We start from the raw sequence: 15,967 nt of genomic DNA, 5'->3' as shown, positions 1-15,967 counted from the left end.
TGAAAAGACTGTCACTTGTATCATTTGGGACACTTTATTGTAAAGCATGGATTTCAATCGAAGATATAAATTGTCACTAATTTGCTTGATTTTATTAACTTTGGCACGAAGTCTCTAAATGAGAGACGATGACGATTCTATTCCACTCAATAAACTTCAATTGTTCTCTCCTCGTTGCGATTGTACCTAAGTAGTATATTATGTACAGTCTCAATGGTTTTCTCTCGACTCCTTTCGTTCCTTTATCCGGGATCCTCCAAGCCACCATTCTTGGCCTTTTCCTATTTTCATTAACTTATGCCTGCCTACTATATGCTGACGCTCTTCAACTATTTTCTGCCGTGTTTTCTCCTACTTGACAAAGCTGCCTTCAATTAAACCTCGACACCCTACCTCTGTGGTGCCTTAGATCAGATTCAGTGTTGTTAACACTGAATCTGAGCAAATGCTGCATTTTATGTTACACGTTGAAAACTTACAATATTAAACTGAGGATCAAGCTTTAATAGCGTTTGAGCCTCACAGGGATTTCCGGGTGATGTTTGATAGTAAGCTTCGTTTAAACCTTCATTATATCGACATCCTCAATTGAACTTCCAGAAGATCTGACTTTATCTTTCATTTCTCCTTCTCTAACCGTGCATCGGTTCGAATAAAGGATGAAATCTATGGGCGATTGTGGATGAAATCCGGCTCAACAAGTTGCGGTAGGCGGGTCACTTAATCCGTGTGGATGAGGATGATCCAACCCGGAAAATCTATTAGGGCAATATCTATGGTAGAAAAAGAAGACGGGGCAGACAATGCTCCTTTTCGGGCAATGCTCCTTTTCGGGCATTGTCTGCCCCGCAATGGCATAGGTCAGGACGCCAAACAGCTTTTAAGGATATTAAATTGCTGGACCTTGGCGCAAAACCGGGGTGTTTGGAGCTCCTTGCTAAAGTAGGCCTGGCCCGGATACCAGTCGTTGCGTAATTAATGATGACGATTTCGTGAGAAGAATGAAGAAATGATCCCACTTTCGCGATTACCAACCATTACGAATGTGGAAGAATCCTGGAACCAAGTTAAAGACACGATTGCCAAAGTGGCCTCTGCAACCCCTTGGGATCATCAAGCACAGTAAACGATTCATCAACCGAAATACTTGACCAAAGGACGGTAGAGAACCTCCTTGTGATGAAACCGGGAAACGCTGTATTCACTTTGATTTGCTAGTCGTCATGCAGTAGGCGAATGCTCCATTGCCTAATTAGGGCGGTCAGACCCGAATCTGCACGGGGACTCATCTGAAACCGGGACAGCCCCTGATTTCACATGGTCCAACCGAAATCTTGGAATATGTTAACTCAGTTCGGTTGTTTGCGGTTAGCCCTCTTGTGGGAGCTTCATGGGGGTGTATTTTCGTTCAAGCAAACAAGAGGGCTTCGGGTCTCAAACGCGGTGTTGTGGTTTAACACGGGTACACGGAACTTACATTCACCAGTATGAACAAACCAAGCCGCGCACTCAGTATAGACTTGTACCGTTGTACTTGTCTCAGCAGGGCTCTCATGGTGGTCACAAAATCAATTTGTATCTTAAAAAGACCGTGGGATTAAGTCCACTGAACAGATACTGACGTAAAATCCATCGCGACGTAACTATCAGCGGGACCTGACCACATCTCATCTGCGCTCTGAAAAGCAGGTCACAACACTGTGGCTCGCTAAATTCATAAATCGGGTTATTGACTAAAGTCGAACACCATCTGACTGGCAAGAAAGTACTACAATTCCAATAAGGTAGAAGAAAGGTAATCCAGCAGAACGTTCAAATTACCGTCCAATCCGGTTGCTATCCCATACCATGAGATAAGATTTATCGCGTTCTTGACAATCGTATTCGCAAAATCCTTCAAATGACCTTGAACCAAGCGGGGCTGTGTTAAGCTCTGGGAAACTACTGATGCAATACACAGTATGTAATTTCTCATGGAGAAAGCATTTGACCGTGTGCCACACAAACTAATCTGTTATGCTCAGCGACAACACCTAGTATCAGAAGATATCATGTGCTGGATTGAATTGCTCCATCGCGATCCGAAGAATAAAGTTCGAAATGTTCCGGGCATATAAAAACCGGTTCGTGACTCTATCGGTGTTCATCAAGGAAGCGCCCTCTCACCACTCTTCTTTGTTCTTGTTATGAACACTGGCACACAGGAATTAAGCATTCAACGTCCTATACATTACTTTCTGTAGATGATAACTTCGTAGCGTCTAAAAGCCAAGCTGACCGAGAGCAACTTGTCCAAAAATTGAATTGTCTCATGTAACACGGTCATAGAGTGAATCTGAATAAAACTGGTTCTGACTGTTGGTCGACTATAAAATGTAATGAACGGCGTTTCGCAGTTATCTAGATGAAGGTGTAAAGTTGGACTAGGTCTAAGACTAGGACATCTGCGATCGATACGGGTTTGCACCGATGGTGAAAAAATTGCAAAGGAAGCGTCTTTAATGGTATGGTCTCATAATTTGAGGAAGGATTTGAAAGCCTCGCGACTGTATCCAAAATTGGCCTTTGATAGAACAAATTGGCACAATGGTTCACCACGAGCCGACCCCCCTTGTGAACGGGATAAAGGCTAACGAAAAAGCAATGGCCATTTCCACCAAACTGGGTAATATTATACTCAATGGTATAGTTTATATTGCTGCAATGACAATTCTAGGATGCACTTAAGGGGGATTTCCAGTCAATTTCTTGAAAAAAGTATTGTAATATAATATTTTTAACCTTACTTGAGCAAATATCGGTATGTAGGGCGTGTGTTTCGGAACCTAGTCATACAACCTCGTGATTTTTTTTCGAATGTTTGGACTGGGTAGCAGGATCTGTAAAAGAAATGGACACTTTCTAGCCCCTCTACTCTCCCGTGTTGCAACAAATTGCAGAACTGATGCGACCTTTGAAAAGTACCATACGAGATCTTTTATTTGGTATCCCACATGACTATATTCGGTAAAAAAAATATGCACCCCCTTTATGCATATGCAATCACACTTCCTATTAAACTGAACAGAGGCACGTTATTCACTGGTTGCGTGGAGGTTGACAGTTCCCATCTTCCTACCAAATTTCATGTCAATAGGTGCAGTCATCTCTGAGGAAAGGCCGGACAAACAGACTGACAGACTGACCAGATGACTGAAAAGAATAAAGCCTGTCGTAAGGAACAAGCTGGCATAAAACTTAAACTTTTGAGAAACAGCCGGTTCGACCACAAAGCTAACCAATGTATTGAGATTGACCAGAAGGTCATTCACTATAAATTCTAAGCTGAAATATGAAAAGTGAAACCACTGAAGCCACCACCACGAAGTGATAAAAAAAATACTCGACAGCTTGCCAATTTGAATGTCCTTGAAATGAGATACACCTCCGGAGTTCTTAAGAGATTGAGCTTAAATTAAAAACAGGTAAGGGGAAAACTATAAGATTATTTTTCATTATGCCCAAATTATGGACAATAAAAGCAGAAAAATATTTCGTGTAGTCAATAAATTCAGAATATCAACAAAAGTATGTGTAACGAATTGTACCTTGAAATATTCTTCAATTTTTCTTACATCCCCCAACAGCTAATATTCCACCCACTAAGATTTCATTAGTCAGATTATAGTACACAAACTATGGGTATTCTATATTTAACCATAATGCGCCGAATTCCATGGTTTGTACGCTTAGAAATTTCGAAAAGCTGACGTTCCTTTTACTTGACTTCATTAGCATCACGAATCGAATCGATAAATATCAACGAACTTAATATCTAATGTATCGATAAGCCACGACGAAATTTTTAGATAAGGATCAGTAGAAGCACTCATTAACCAAGGACGCAAATAGGAGTTGAGCATGAATAATGTCAAAGAAATAGCGAATCATTGGAAGGACATCGTTAACTACTAATGGAGGTGAAACCTAATCCTAAACAAGCCTTTGTGGAGAAAAGTTTCTTTGAATCACAATAGCAACAAATTTCCTTTGAAAAATCGCCTGATATTACCAAAATGACTTACCTTATGGTATTGATAGTACCCTCATAGTCCTGACTTGATATGATCTCCGTTAAAAAATTCACCAGCTCCGTACGATTCAACGAAGTTAAATCAGTCGAATTGACGATACTTTCCAATGCAAACCGATTTACCGCCAACATCGTGCAATTCATCAGTAAATCAATGTCAATGTCGTCACCCATTTTAACCACCAGCAACTTTCACTTACAACACTAAAACTTTTCACCAACCAATCAACCACTCTACTTTATTGAATATCACTCTTAATTTACAACTATCAGGATAATACACGGATCAGGCTAGTGTTCTAGCAAACTATATAATTACACCAAACACCCACTATCTACCACTACAGGATTTGTATCTGACTAACGTAAACAATCACTACAAAAATTGAACAAGGAAAAGTTTCAGTTTAAATTCAGCAGACTCAACGGAAAGGATGCCGGCTTTGGATTTCCCAAAATGGCAGCGTGAATGCCATGCTAACGCCACGATAAGTGAATGTAAACTAGCGGTGGAAGCTGCTTGCCTTCGCACTGTTAGCCGCCAAGTTGCCCAATTTTCAAACGAGGGGATGTTCTTATCAGTTATCACATTGGGGTAGTTGCTCATTCTATTCTACCCCATGATAGGGATGAACAAGCTCAGTACTGACCAAAGAATGTTGCTACTTTCCGAAGCAAAATAAAGCGTTTTGAAAGTACTGTCTGGCTCGGAACATAAAGCAGGAATGGCTATCCTTTATCCTAGGCAATATTTTATCGTTTCACATCCGCATAACTTCATAAGTTGTCAGTAAAATCCTTCGCCAGTTGCATCGCAATTGTAATTCAATCCCCATGTGTAGAACCACTGGAAACAGTCCAACAGGTGGGGGATACTGCGCAGAAATACTTTTTTTTTTGAAAATGTCCTTGCTCTTCCGTATCTTTCCTAAAAGGCTACCATGTGGCTTCCTACTCAGACAACCTACCCTATTCACCGGTAAATTGTGACACGCCAGGAGGACGCTAAGCAGGTGTAGCAGAGCTCGTCCTCTATTCTAATAACTTGTCGTATACGACTATAGTGCACCAGAAGGGATAATGTTTTATTTCAATTCATTTTAGAAGCTTGCAAGGACTTCACTGGGAGGCAAGTCAACCACTATGTACACTTTGGAATTATTTTACTTTTTCTTCTTGTGGATTTCTTTATACTTTTCTTTGCGAGTAACTGGGACATCCTTTAATGACTTACCTCGTCCTTAAGGATTCACCTTTCTGTTGGAATTTGGAATTATTCACCTGCCCAACTAATTCGCATACACGGTAGTCGTGGAAGGAATTAGGTATCTTTGTATTAATGAGTATGAAAGTTGTTTTGTTTCTTGGTTCGATTTTCATCTTTTTTAAGGCTGGTTGATAGTAATAAGATGGGAGCTGAAATTTTAGATGAAATTATGGTTCATAAAATATCCTTATCCTCCTACTGAAATGATTACAATTGATCCTGTAATAAGCTTAAGGAAAGGAAAGCTGCAATGCGTCCTTAAAGAGCTTTTGTGATCCTGTTACTGGTTATAGAGTACCTGTCAACTATAGTATCCCAAGGAATCCTATAACCTTCAGGAAGGGGTCAAGCAGTGCACTGCAGGATAGGCTGATGCGGAACATAGCTCCCTGAGGCCAACCTATCTCTCTCTAAGGATGAGTTGTCTCTCCTCTGGGACGGTGTGTGCCTTTTCAGGGGCCTAGCCTCTCGTCTACCAAGACCGTTAGTAAGTGGTGATAGCCACACCCTGTACGAGGTGACCCTACTATTAACAAAACGCTACGGATCAAACACCTCCCCCAATCCAGGGTGTCATGCGAACCGTGCCCATTGGGTAGTTTGCAGTCGGGGGTAACTGACTGTATTCGAACGGAACCTCACTGATACCTGGTCGCCTCAGTGAGTAAGTTAGACCTTACCGTGCTACGGGGGGCTATGGCACGGCGGACCTCTTAGCCCCCATACTCGTGGGAATCAAATGAGTACAAAACTAGAAAAGAAAACAAAAACCAAAAAAGCGGGGCCCCGTACCGCACCAAAACTGGTTAATCAGGCGGAAGCACGTCTCCGAATTACTGAGAGCCAGGTGACAACACCCAAGAAGGGAGAAGTTGGGACGTCAAGCAGTGGATCCAAGGTGAGCATTGGTATACTGCGTGGACTACAGCCAACGAACACCACTGCTCAAAGAGCAGGGACCAGCAAAAGCGCGTCTGAGATAAATATAACAGACGTCAGGAAGGAGACAGGTCTCAGTGGCGCCGGGGTTTAATGGTACCTGCGCTATCTGAAGGAAGGCCTGAAACCAGAAGAGGCCCTTAAGAAGGCTCAGGACAGACCTAAGCCATCTCTACCGGAGCCGAGAAAGCGGGGAGCAGCAGAGATCAGCCCGCATGAAGGGAATGCTCCCAAAAAATCCAGACCTGAACCCACGGGAGGAGAAAACCGGGCAGGTCAGGAATGAAGGCAGGACCCAGGAAGCCCGGCATTAGCTATGCTAGTGCGGTCAAGGGCATTCGACTGGCCATACTGCCAAAAAGGTTTCCCGAGCAAATACTCACTCGGGGGGAACAGGAAATCATTGAGGATGATCAAGGGTTGGACGCCGAAATTGGTGTTCACCGGGATAAGCTTTCGACCAGGCCTTATACTGGTGAACTGCGCGACGGAAGGCACCGCAGAATGGGTTAGAACCATAATTCCTAGATTGCCAGGCTAGGAAGGGGTGGAACTGTCAACATGTGCTGGGGATAATATACCAGGAGCCCACATGGTGACAGTTTTTCTGCCAAAGGCCGCGACAATAGTAACGGAAGACCTTATGAGACTCCTAATTGCTCAGAATGAAGATCTCCATACTCGACTATGGAGAGTCTTCAGAAGCAAGGTGGAGGGAAAGGGTAAACTCTTCACGATCGGGGTAGATGACCGATCCCTGGAGGCAATTAAACGTCGGAGTTGTCATATCAACTACCGATTTGGCAACATACCCGTGCATGTGCACAAAGAAAAGCCAAGGAAAGAGACCTCGGAGGAGGCATCGGGTGAAAAACTTACCGAGGTCCCTGAAGAAGCCGCGGAAGCCATAGAGGCGGAAAGAACTGGAACAACCAGGGAAATAGACCTGGTGCCCAGTGAAGAGCAGAAGCTGGACGACCTAGACCTAGGACTCCTAGGGCTCGGAGTGGACAGCGACGCGCAGGAAAGCGCCATGTCGGAGGAGGAGGGTGACACTCCGACAGTGGCTCCAAACAATAACGGAGCCAATGGCCAGCAATAAGATAGCCCAGATGAACCTCCACCATGCGAGAGCTGCATCTGCAGTGATTGCAAGGGCAAATTCCAAGGAGAACATTGGAATAGTGCTGGCTCAGGAGCCCTGGGTGTACCGGGAGCAGATTCGCGGTCTGCAAGGAAGAGCCATGCAGGTAATTTGGGACTCTTCTTGTGAAAAACCAAGAGCTTGCATAATTCTCAAACGTAATTTAAAATACATATGTCTTTCAGAGTTCTTAACCGGGTCATTGGAAGCCGGGAGGAGCACTCGAGAGGCAGTTGTAGCATCGGGATACTTCCCAGGAGACGAGAGCCGCGCTCCACCAGAACAAGTCGCAAAGCTGACGGAGTATTGCGAGGAGAGGGCGTTTCCACTTCTTCTCGGCTGCCATGCCAACGCCCACCACGAAGTGTGGGGAAGCAGCGACACTAATCGTAGAGGTGAGTACCTTCTCGAATTTATTCTTTGCAATAAGTTAGAAATATACAACGTAGGGAACACTCCAACATTTGTGACCAGCACCAGACAAGAGGTACTAGATATAACTCTAAGAAATACCCTAATGAACGGGATGGTCAGGAATTGGAGGGTGTCGGATGAACCCTCAATGTCTGATCACAGGATAATCAGATTCGACATTGAAGGTAACTCCGAAATAAAAAGAATAATAAGGAATCCTAAGAGAACGGATTGGGAATCCTACACAACGCACCTGAGCAACAACATTGCCCACCTTCAAGGGGGCGGGGACATCAGGAGCGATCTGGAATTAGAAACGGTGGTGGAAAACCTCAACACAATCGTCATTGACGCATATGAGGCCAGCTGTCCGGCCAAGACAGTCAAGTCATCAAGGGATGTACCATGGTGGAACAAGAACCTAGCCAGAATGAGAACAGAGGTACGAAAACTCTTTAACCGGGCAAAACAAACCGGGGACTGGCGGAGGTATAAAAATGCACTGACTGCGTATAGCAACGCCATCAGGGAAGCGAAACGGAACAGATTTAGGGAATTCTGTGAAGGGATTGAACAGATCACAGAAGCAACCAGGCTGTACAAGGCTGTAGCCAAAGACGGGGGAATATCCTCTGTCTGCTTGAAAAAGGAAGATGGGACATTCACCGAGAATGAGGAGGACAAGGTACACCTGCTTCTCAGAACTCATTTCCCGGGGTCCTACTCCTCGGCGGCAGGCGACAACAATCTGCCTGACACCCCAACAACGAATAAAAGGGGAAGGAAAGAGAGCTGGAAACTAGCAAAAGAGGTATGCTCAGAAGCTAGGCTAAGATGGGCAGTGGGAACCTTTCAACCAATGAAATCTCCCGGAGTAGATGGCATTTTTCCAGCACTTATCCAGAGAGGCCTAGGAATTATCTTAGAGTCTCTTCTGAGGGTGGTAATGGGGAGCATAGCACTGGGTTACATACCAAGGGCATGGAGACGAGCAAAAGTGGTCTTTATTCCGAAAGCGGGTAAAAGGGATCCTTTTCACCCTAAATCTTTCAGACCAATCTGCCTAACATCGTTCGTACTCAAAACGGTGGAGAAGGTCATAGACAACTATATTAGAACTAACGTTCTAAAGCGTAATCCCCTACATCACTGCCAACACGCTTACCGGGCAGGACGGTCAACTGAAACTGCTCTGTATCAGCTGACAGAGGTACTACGGGACGCCATAGAAACAAAAGCAATAGCACTGTGGGCGTTTTCGGATATCGAAGGAGCATTCGACAAGACATCACACACAGGGATACAGGACGCCCTGAGCCGCAAAGGAGTGGGAAACACCCTGGCACTTTGGATGGGCAAAATGTTAGAAAGCAGACAAATAGAGGTATAAACAGGTACAAATTCTATTATCATGAACACCACAAGGTGGAGTACTATCGCCGCTGATGTGGAGTATAGTAGTGGATGAACTCCTGGACGTGTTAACTAATACTGGAATGCAAGTCCAGGGCTACGCAGACGACATTGTTCTAATCTGTAGGGGCAAATATGAAGATACCCTATGTGATAGAATCCAAACTGGATTAAGGGTTACTAGTGCCTGGTGCAGGAAGGTGGAACTGCGGATCAACCCAACCAAAACCACCATAGTACCATTCACTAGGAGGCGTAAGCTGGATCACCTGAAAGCCATAACATTACATGATATGGAGGTGAAACGAGAAACAGAGGTCAAATATTTGGGAATCAAGCTAGACCAAAGATTACTCTGGAAGACACATGTCGGAAACACTTGCAGATTGCAAAAAATCGGGTTGCAGCCCTAAGATACTACTTTGGATATATACTGCAATAGTAAGGCCAATGATTACCTATGGAGCGGTAATCTGGGCAGAAAGAACCCAACTCAGCACACAAGCCAGGGAATTACATAAGCTCCAAAGGCTGGCTTGCGTGTGTATCAGTGGGGCAACGAGGACATGCCCAACGGCATCCCTGGAGGTCCTTCTGGGATTAACCCCTCTCCATCTGCACATACAGATGCAGGCAAGGAGATCAATATTCAGGATGGGCGGTAGTATGAGTGAGGCGGGGAGCTGCCTAAATCGAAGGAAGATTGATATCCTTTCTAGGCGGTATCGCAAATTACTGATACCGAGGGACAACATGACAACGAGGTTTCACTTCGATAAGAAGTTTGAAACACGTTGGAGTAACAAGGCAAACTTGGAGAGCGTGGCTGCGACATACGGCTTAAACCAGCAACTGATTACTTGGTACACTGACGGATCCCTCACAGCAGAGGGAGCGGGTGCCGGTGTCATTGGTCCAAGGAAAATGTACTTTGAGCCAATGGGCAGGTACACTAGCATATTCCAGGCGGAAATATATGCCATAGACAAGTGTGCCTCCTTTAATCTGCAAAATAACTACAGGGGGCAGAACATAGCTATTCTCACCGATAGCCAAGCAACGATCAAGGCACTTAGGTCCAACCAGGTGAACTCTAAACTGGTATGGGAATGCCTTGAGAGACTGAATACACTCGGCTCGTCCAACAAGGTCTGGATACTTTGGGGTCCAGGCCATGCTGGGTTGGAAGGCAATGAGGCAGCGGATGAACTATCCAAGAAGGGAGCAGGGATGCCTTTACACGGGCCAGAACCCTTCTGTGGAATCGGAAACGGTTTCATGGCTATGAATCTAAGAAACGAAGAGAAACGGTTGAGGGAACTATATTGGGCGGGCCTGCCAGGGATGGAGCAGTCCAGGGTGCTTATTGGGGGATACGAACCCATGCATACAAAAGATTGCTTAAACCTCACGAAAAAGAACCTCCGAATCATAGTGGGAATTCTCACTGGTCATTGTCGGCTGAACTATCACCTAGGGAAGCTAGGAATATCTACGGACACTGCCTGCAGGTTCTGTGAGGAGGAGGACAAAACCTCTATGCACGTCCTGGGGCAGTGTCCGGCACTTGTGCAAAGTAGGTCGATACATCTGGGAGAACACTTAATACCAGATGCAAAGCTAAAACTTCTGGAAGTGGGGAACATACTAAAGTTCCTAACGGTTATAGGCCTGCTTGAGATACTATGATCAACAGGTACACTACAACCAGTAAAAGGGGCACAATAGTTCTTCAAGGACGCGGTGCAACTTTCCCTTAACAGAATAATAATAATAACCTTCACGAATTTTAGTATATTCCCTACTATTAAGTATTTTCCCAGTAGCCTCGACCTACTTTGCATGAGTGCCCGGAACGAATGTGGACACAGAATCTGCAGACAATATCCGTAGATATCCCTAACTTCTCCAGGTGACAGTTTAGCCTACCATAACCAATGAGTATTCCCACTATAATCTAGAGGTTCTTGTTGGGAAAGTTTAAATAGTTCCCATGTTCCCCTATAAGCATAAGCCCAGTAGAGTGCCTTCAGCCGTTCGTCTTCGTTTTTAATGTCATAGCTACAAACCCATTTCCGATTCTACAGAAAGTTTCTGGTCAGTGGAGAGGCGTCTCTTCTCCCTCCCTTCCAGTTCGTCCGTGCTTCTTTGTCTTCCAACCCAACATGGCTGCGAACCCAGAATATCCGAACTTAATCGTGCATGCCTAGGGTATTCAATCTCTCAAGGCATACCTAAGTGTCTTGATCGCCGCTTGGCTCTCGGTCAGATTAACAATGTTCTGTCCCCTGTAGGTCCTTTCGAGCTCGAACGAGACACATCTGTCTATGGCTTAGAAAGAATATCAATATTCCTTCCATTTAGGGACCTCCCCGCTTCACCGATACTCCCTGCCAACCTGAAGAAGACCCACCTTGCCTACATCTCTATATGCAGACAGAGAATAGTTAATCCCCGAAAGACCTCCAGGAATACCATTGGCACTGATACACACCCAAGCAAATCTTTGGAGTTTGTGTAACTTCCTGGCTGTTGCATTGAGTTCAGTTCTCTCTGCCCAGTTTACCGCCCCAAAAGTACGCATTGGCTTTGCTATCGCAATGTATATCCGAAATAGTACCTTCGGGATGCAACCCCCTTTTTTTCTCTGCTATGAACCTGCAAGTCATCAGAGCCCTTGCAGCTTTCCGATAAGTGCTTCCGACATGCGTCTTCCAGAGTAATTTTTTGTCTAGTGTAATTCCCAAATATTTGACCCCAGTTTCTCACTTCACCTTCATACCATGTAACCTTATGGCTCTCAGGTGATCAAGCTTACGTTTCCTAGTGAATGGTACTGCCATAATTTAGCTAGATTCATGCGCAACCCCGACTTCCTGCACCAAGCGCTACTAACTCTTAGATCAGTTTGAATTCTATCACATAGAGTATCCTCATATTTGCTCTTAGAGACTAAAACAATGTCATCAACGTAATCCTGGACTTGTATTCCAGCATTTACTAGCTCTCCCAGGAGTTGCTCGATTACCATACTCTTCATAAACGGTGATAATACCCCGCCCTGTGAACCTTGAGTAATACTCATGAGAATGGAACTTGTGCCTATCGGCACTTCTATTTACTTACTCTCTAACATTCTATCCTTCCAGAAAGCCAGGGTGTTTCCCACTCCTTACGGATCAGGACCTCTTGCATCTCAGTGTGCAATGTGTTATCGAATCTCTTCCGATGTCCAAAAGCTAACACCGTGCTATTTCGTTTGTTTCTTTGGCATCAGTTGACCATCCAACGTGGTAAGCGTGTTGACACTGATGTAGGGGAGTTCTAATGCATAATCCCATTGCCTATGAGGGGGGGGGGGGAACTTAGACGAAGAATAACGAAATGGTGGGGGAGATTTTAGCTCGGCCACGGCGTCCCGGAGAAAACTCAAAAGTCCAGTGGTGGAATGACCTTATCTAGTATCGAGCACAAAGTCACTAGGGAATCTCAATTTCTCCCCGTTTACCAGCTCGACGGCGCTAGCGGCAAATTCTTCACTATGGGCTTTACGGAGGCCAAGTATTATGAGCCAGGCAAGACTTGCCATCACGAAGAGTCATCGTGTGCCATTATAGTGGCCTTCAGTGTCCTATGCCAGCGTTCCAGCATTCCATTAGGTTGTGGGTGTTGCGCAGTCGCCCGATAGCGTTTGAAGCCTAAAAGTTTTCCTTACTCCTAGAACAGAGTAGACTCAAAATTTCTTCCCTGGTCTGCAATGACTTCAGCTGGAACCCCAAAGCGTAAGATCCATAGCCGACAAAGGGCCTCGGCGCACGAATGTGCGGTAATGTCACCCAGAGATATTACCTCAGGCCACCGCATGAACCTATCGATGATTGTGAGGCAATACTTGAAGTCATGAGAGTCTCGGAAGGGGACAATGATCCCGATATGGATCCAGTGAAATCGCCTGGTAGACCGAGCGAATGAGCCTATTTCTTTTTGTACATGCTTGATGACTGTACACTTGTGGCACGCAATGCACTGTTTGGCTCAGAAGTTAACATCCTTATCCATTAAGGGCCAGAAATGTTTGTTAGTGATAAGCCGGTTCGTTATCCGACTGCCATTTGGTTAGCTCAAATGCTTCCACCGCTCTGTAGGCCACGCAATAACACACGAGTCTATGATCCTGGACTCAGACAAGTGGGGGTTGATCGCCTGATTTTGGGCGGCTTTAGGCAAGAGACTTCAAAAGAAGTTTAACATGCCCAAAAACCTTCCAAGATGCTTGACTGTTTTTGGTTGTGGGAAGGTAATGATGGCCTGAACCTTGTCTGGATCCGGGTGGATTCCCTCAGGGGACGTCGTGTAGCCTAAAAACTTCACCTGTTGTTGAAGGAATTTGCATTTTCGACGTTAAGTACAAGACTGTCCTCAAGGAGACGCTGGCGAATGCCTTCGAGATGTTCCAAATGTTAATACTCAGAGGAAGAGGCGATGAAAACAACATCCAAGTACAAAAAACAAAAGTTAAGATTTCGCCGGCCACATTGGTTGAACCTCTGAAAAGTTTGCGCCGCAATGCACAGAGCAAAAGACGTCGATGGTTGTGTATATTGCCGTTTTTGGAATACCTTCTGGAGCTACAGGGATTTGATGGTACGCCTTGGCTACGTCCAACACGGCATTTACCGAGGTTGGAATGGTCTGAGCATTTAGGTCGCCACATTGTCTCGGTAGTAATGTTGCTGTATGTTTGAAGGAGCGCACGATGATGGTAAAAAGACTGACGGTTGAGCAGATGACAAGTTTTCTTGAAGACCTGTGCGAGATTGTGGGATCTATAAAAAACCTGTTCTGCAAATCCACTGGCAATCCATAGTGACCTAGGAAGTCTGCGCTTACTTTGGGACTGCTGAAAATGTTCATAGAAGACTCAAACTTACGTCTACTTGCCTGTAGCCGTAAGTATGTATGGTTTAGGAGTTTACCGCCCCTATTTTGAGCTGTTGATCACACGCTGGTAGAAGCGTGCCATGCGGTACTTCCAGCAAACTGCAGGACTCATTGAGGCCTTCAACGCGAGGCTACTCGATCACTCATTTCGATTGGCAGACCGCGGACGGATTGGGACCTACGTCCCCAACACGAAGCTTGGAGATAGTAGTCCCAAGGTTGGCTACCGTCTGTTGAAGCTCGGTAATTCATGGACCACAGGGCGGATCTTACCAGCCTCCAAAGACTCGGAGTCCGCACAGGTCAAGATGACTTGGGTGCGACTTCAAAAGTTCCACTCCGACCTTATCCCCGCTCAGCTGCTTCATCTCAAGCAACTTGGGGAGCGGTCGCCTAAAATGAGCTCCGTCAGCAAGTGATTCAGTTTTGCTGACTCACTTACTGACAGTTGCTTGATGCAAGGACACCCTTTAAGCACGTCAGCGACGAGCCCAATCGGCTCCTCATCCAGGTCGACGAGCGCATGATTAAATTGGATGTCATCTGTAGTGATGCCCGTGAATGCAAACTGCGCCTCCATCCGGCGGAATCAATGCTCCGGGTTATACCGCCAAAACGGTGGCTGCGGATCGTCACTGCGTCACGGGTTACCAATGATTCTGGGTCACCACCCATCCCCTACATGAGGACCGACGATTCCGTAGCCTACATAACGACGATTCCGTAGCCTACATAACGACGAAATCTATGAGTGATACCATGACCGTCTGGTTGTGGATAAAATCCTGCTCAACAGGTTGCAGTGGACGGGTCACTTAATCCGTATGGATGAGGATGATCCAGCCCGGAAAGTCTATAAGAGCAATATGTATGTAAGGTACAAAAAGAAGACGAGGCAGACCTTGCTTGAGATGGAGTGACGGTGTAGGTCAGAACGCCAGACAACTTTTAGGGATATCGAATTGGTGAACCTCTGCGCAAAACAGGGGTGCCTGGAGTTCCTCCTCCGCTGGTGCAAATCTATGAAGAACTTAACACAAGACAAATCCGAATAAGGTCATATGGCCAGCAACTGAATCATTCTTTTCTTTATCCTTTTTACCTCCAATAGAACAAGCAAATTATTAGACGCCTTCTAAATTTGTATCTCCCAATGGGGATGTTTTGCATCTTTCTACAATCATGAGCTTAAATTCAGGCCAGGAAAAGACCGTTTACTTAAAATAAGATGTCCTGTCCTGAAATAAATATGTAAATTAGGACTGCCAGAAACTTGTGTGATTTACTCATTGACTAAGTAATGGAGTACTCGTTCCTAACACTCTAACTTAGCTTGCTCCTTACCCCGCAATTTTTAAAAATCCTCAACTCTATTTTACGTCAACAAGGAATTTTTCTCGTGGAGAATATCTCCGTTTTTACGATGATGTTTCTAGCCCTGAACTGTGTTCAACCAAATCCTTGCCAAATGAACATTTCTATGCTAATGTACTCCCACAGGTGTTAAAAGAAATTACACCCTTGAGGAATGTCCTATTTGTATCTGGTGAAACTTTAATGGTACCACGATGCAGAATTTGTTGTTGCTAGGAGCATGCAATTTTTCCTGATCCTTCTTTGGAGTAGAAATAAGTACCTGAATATGGGGACAGATTATAACAACAAGAATTGGATGTCCTTGGGATTGCTTGGATTTTTACAGGCGTAGATGATATAAAGTTGAATTTATTCCAACCGAAGCTGTCTGGGTTTTAGTGAATTTATGGTTGGAAAACGA

General features: G+C 45.0%; 1 protein-coding gene across 2 annotated transcripts in view; it reads right to left on the bottom strand.

Moving 5' to 3' along the window:
• LOC119659813 (tachykinin-like peptides receptor 86C) overlaps window positions 1-4,553 on the bottom strand; it is a 491,301-nt gene extending 486,748 nt beyond the window's left edge. For both annotated transcript variants that reach the window (XM_038068094.1, XM_038068095.1), the window contains exon 1: window positions 4,065-4,553. In XM_038068094.1, coding sequence (XP_037924022.1) covers window positions 4,065-4,246 — 182 coding nt within the window. In that variant the 5' untranslated portion in view covers window positions 4,247-4,553. The remainder of the gene's footprint in view (window positions 1-4,064) is intronic.
• Between the last annotated feature and the right edge of the window lie 11,414 nt (window positions 4,554-15,967).

Source organism: Hermetia illucens, chromosome 6 (genome assembly GCF_905115235.1).
Source record: "Hermetia illucens chromosome 6, iHerIll2.2.curated.20191125, whole genome shotgun sequence".
Classification (NCBI taxonomy): domain Eukaryota; kingdom Metazoa; phylum Arthropoda; class Insecta; order Diptera; family Stratiomyidae; genus Hermetia; species Hermetia illucens.
This window is presented reverse-complemented; position numbering and strand designations above follow the sequence as displayed.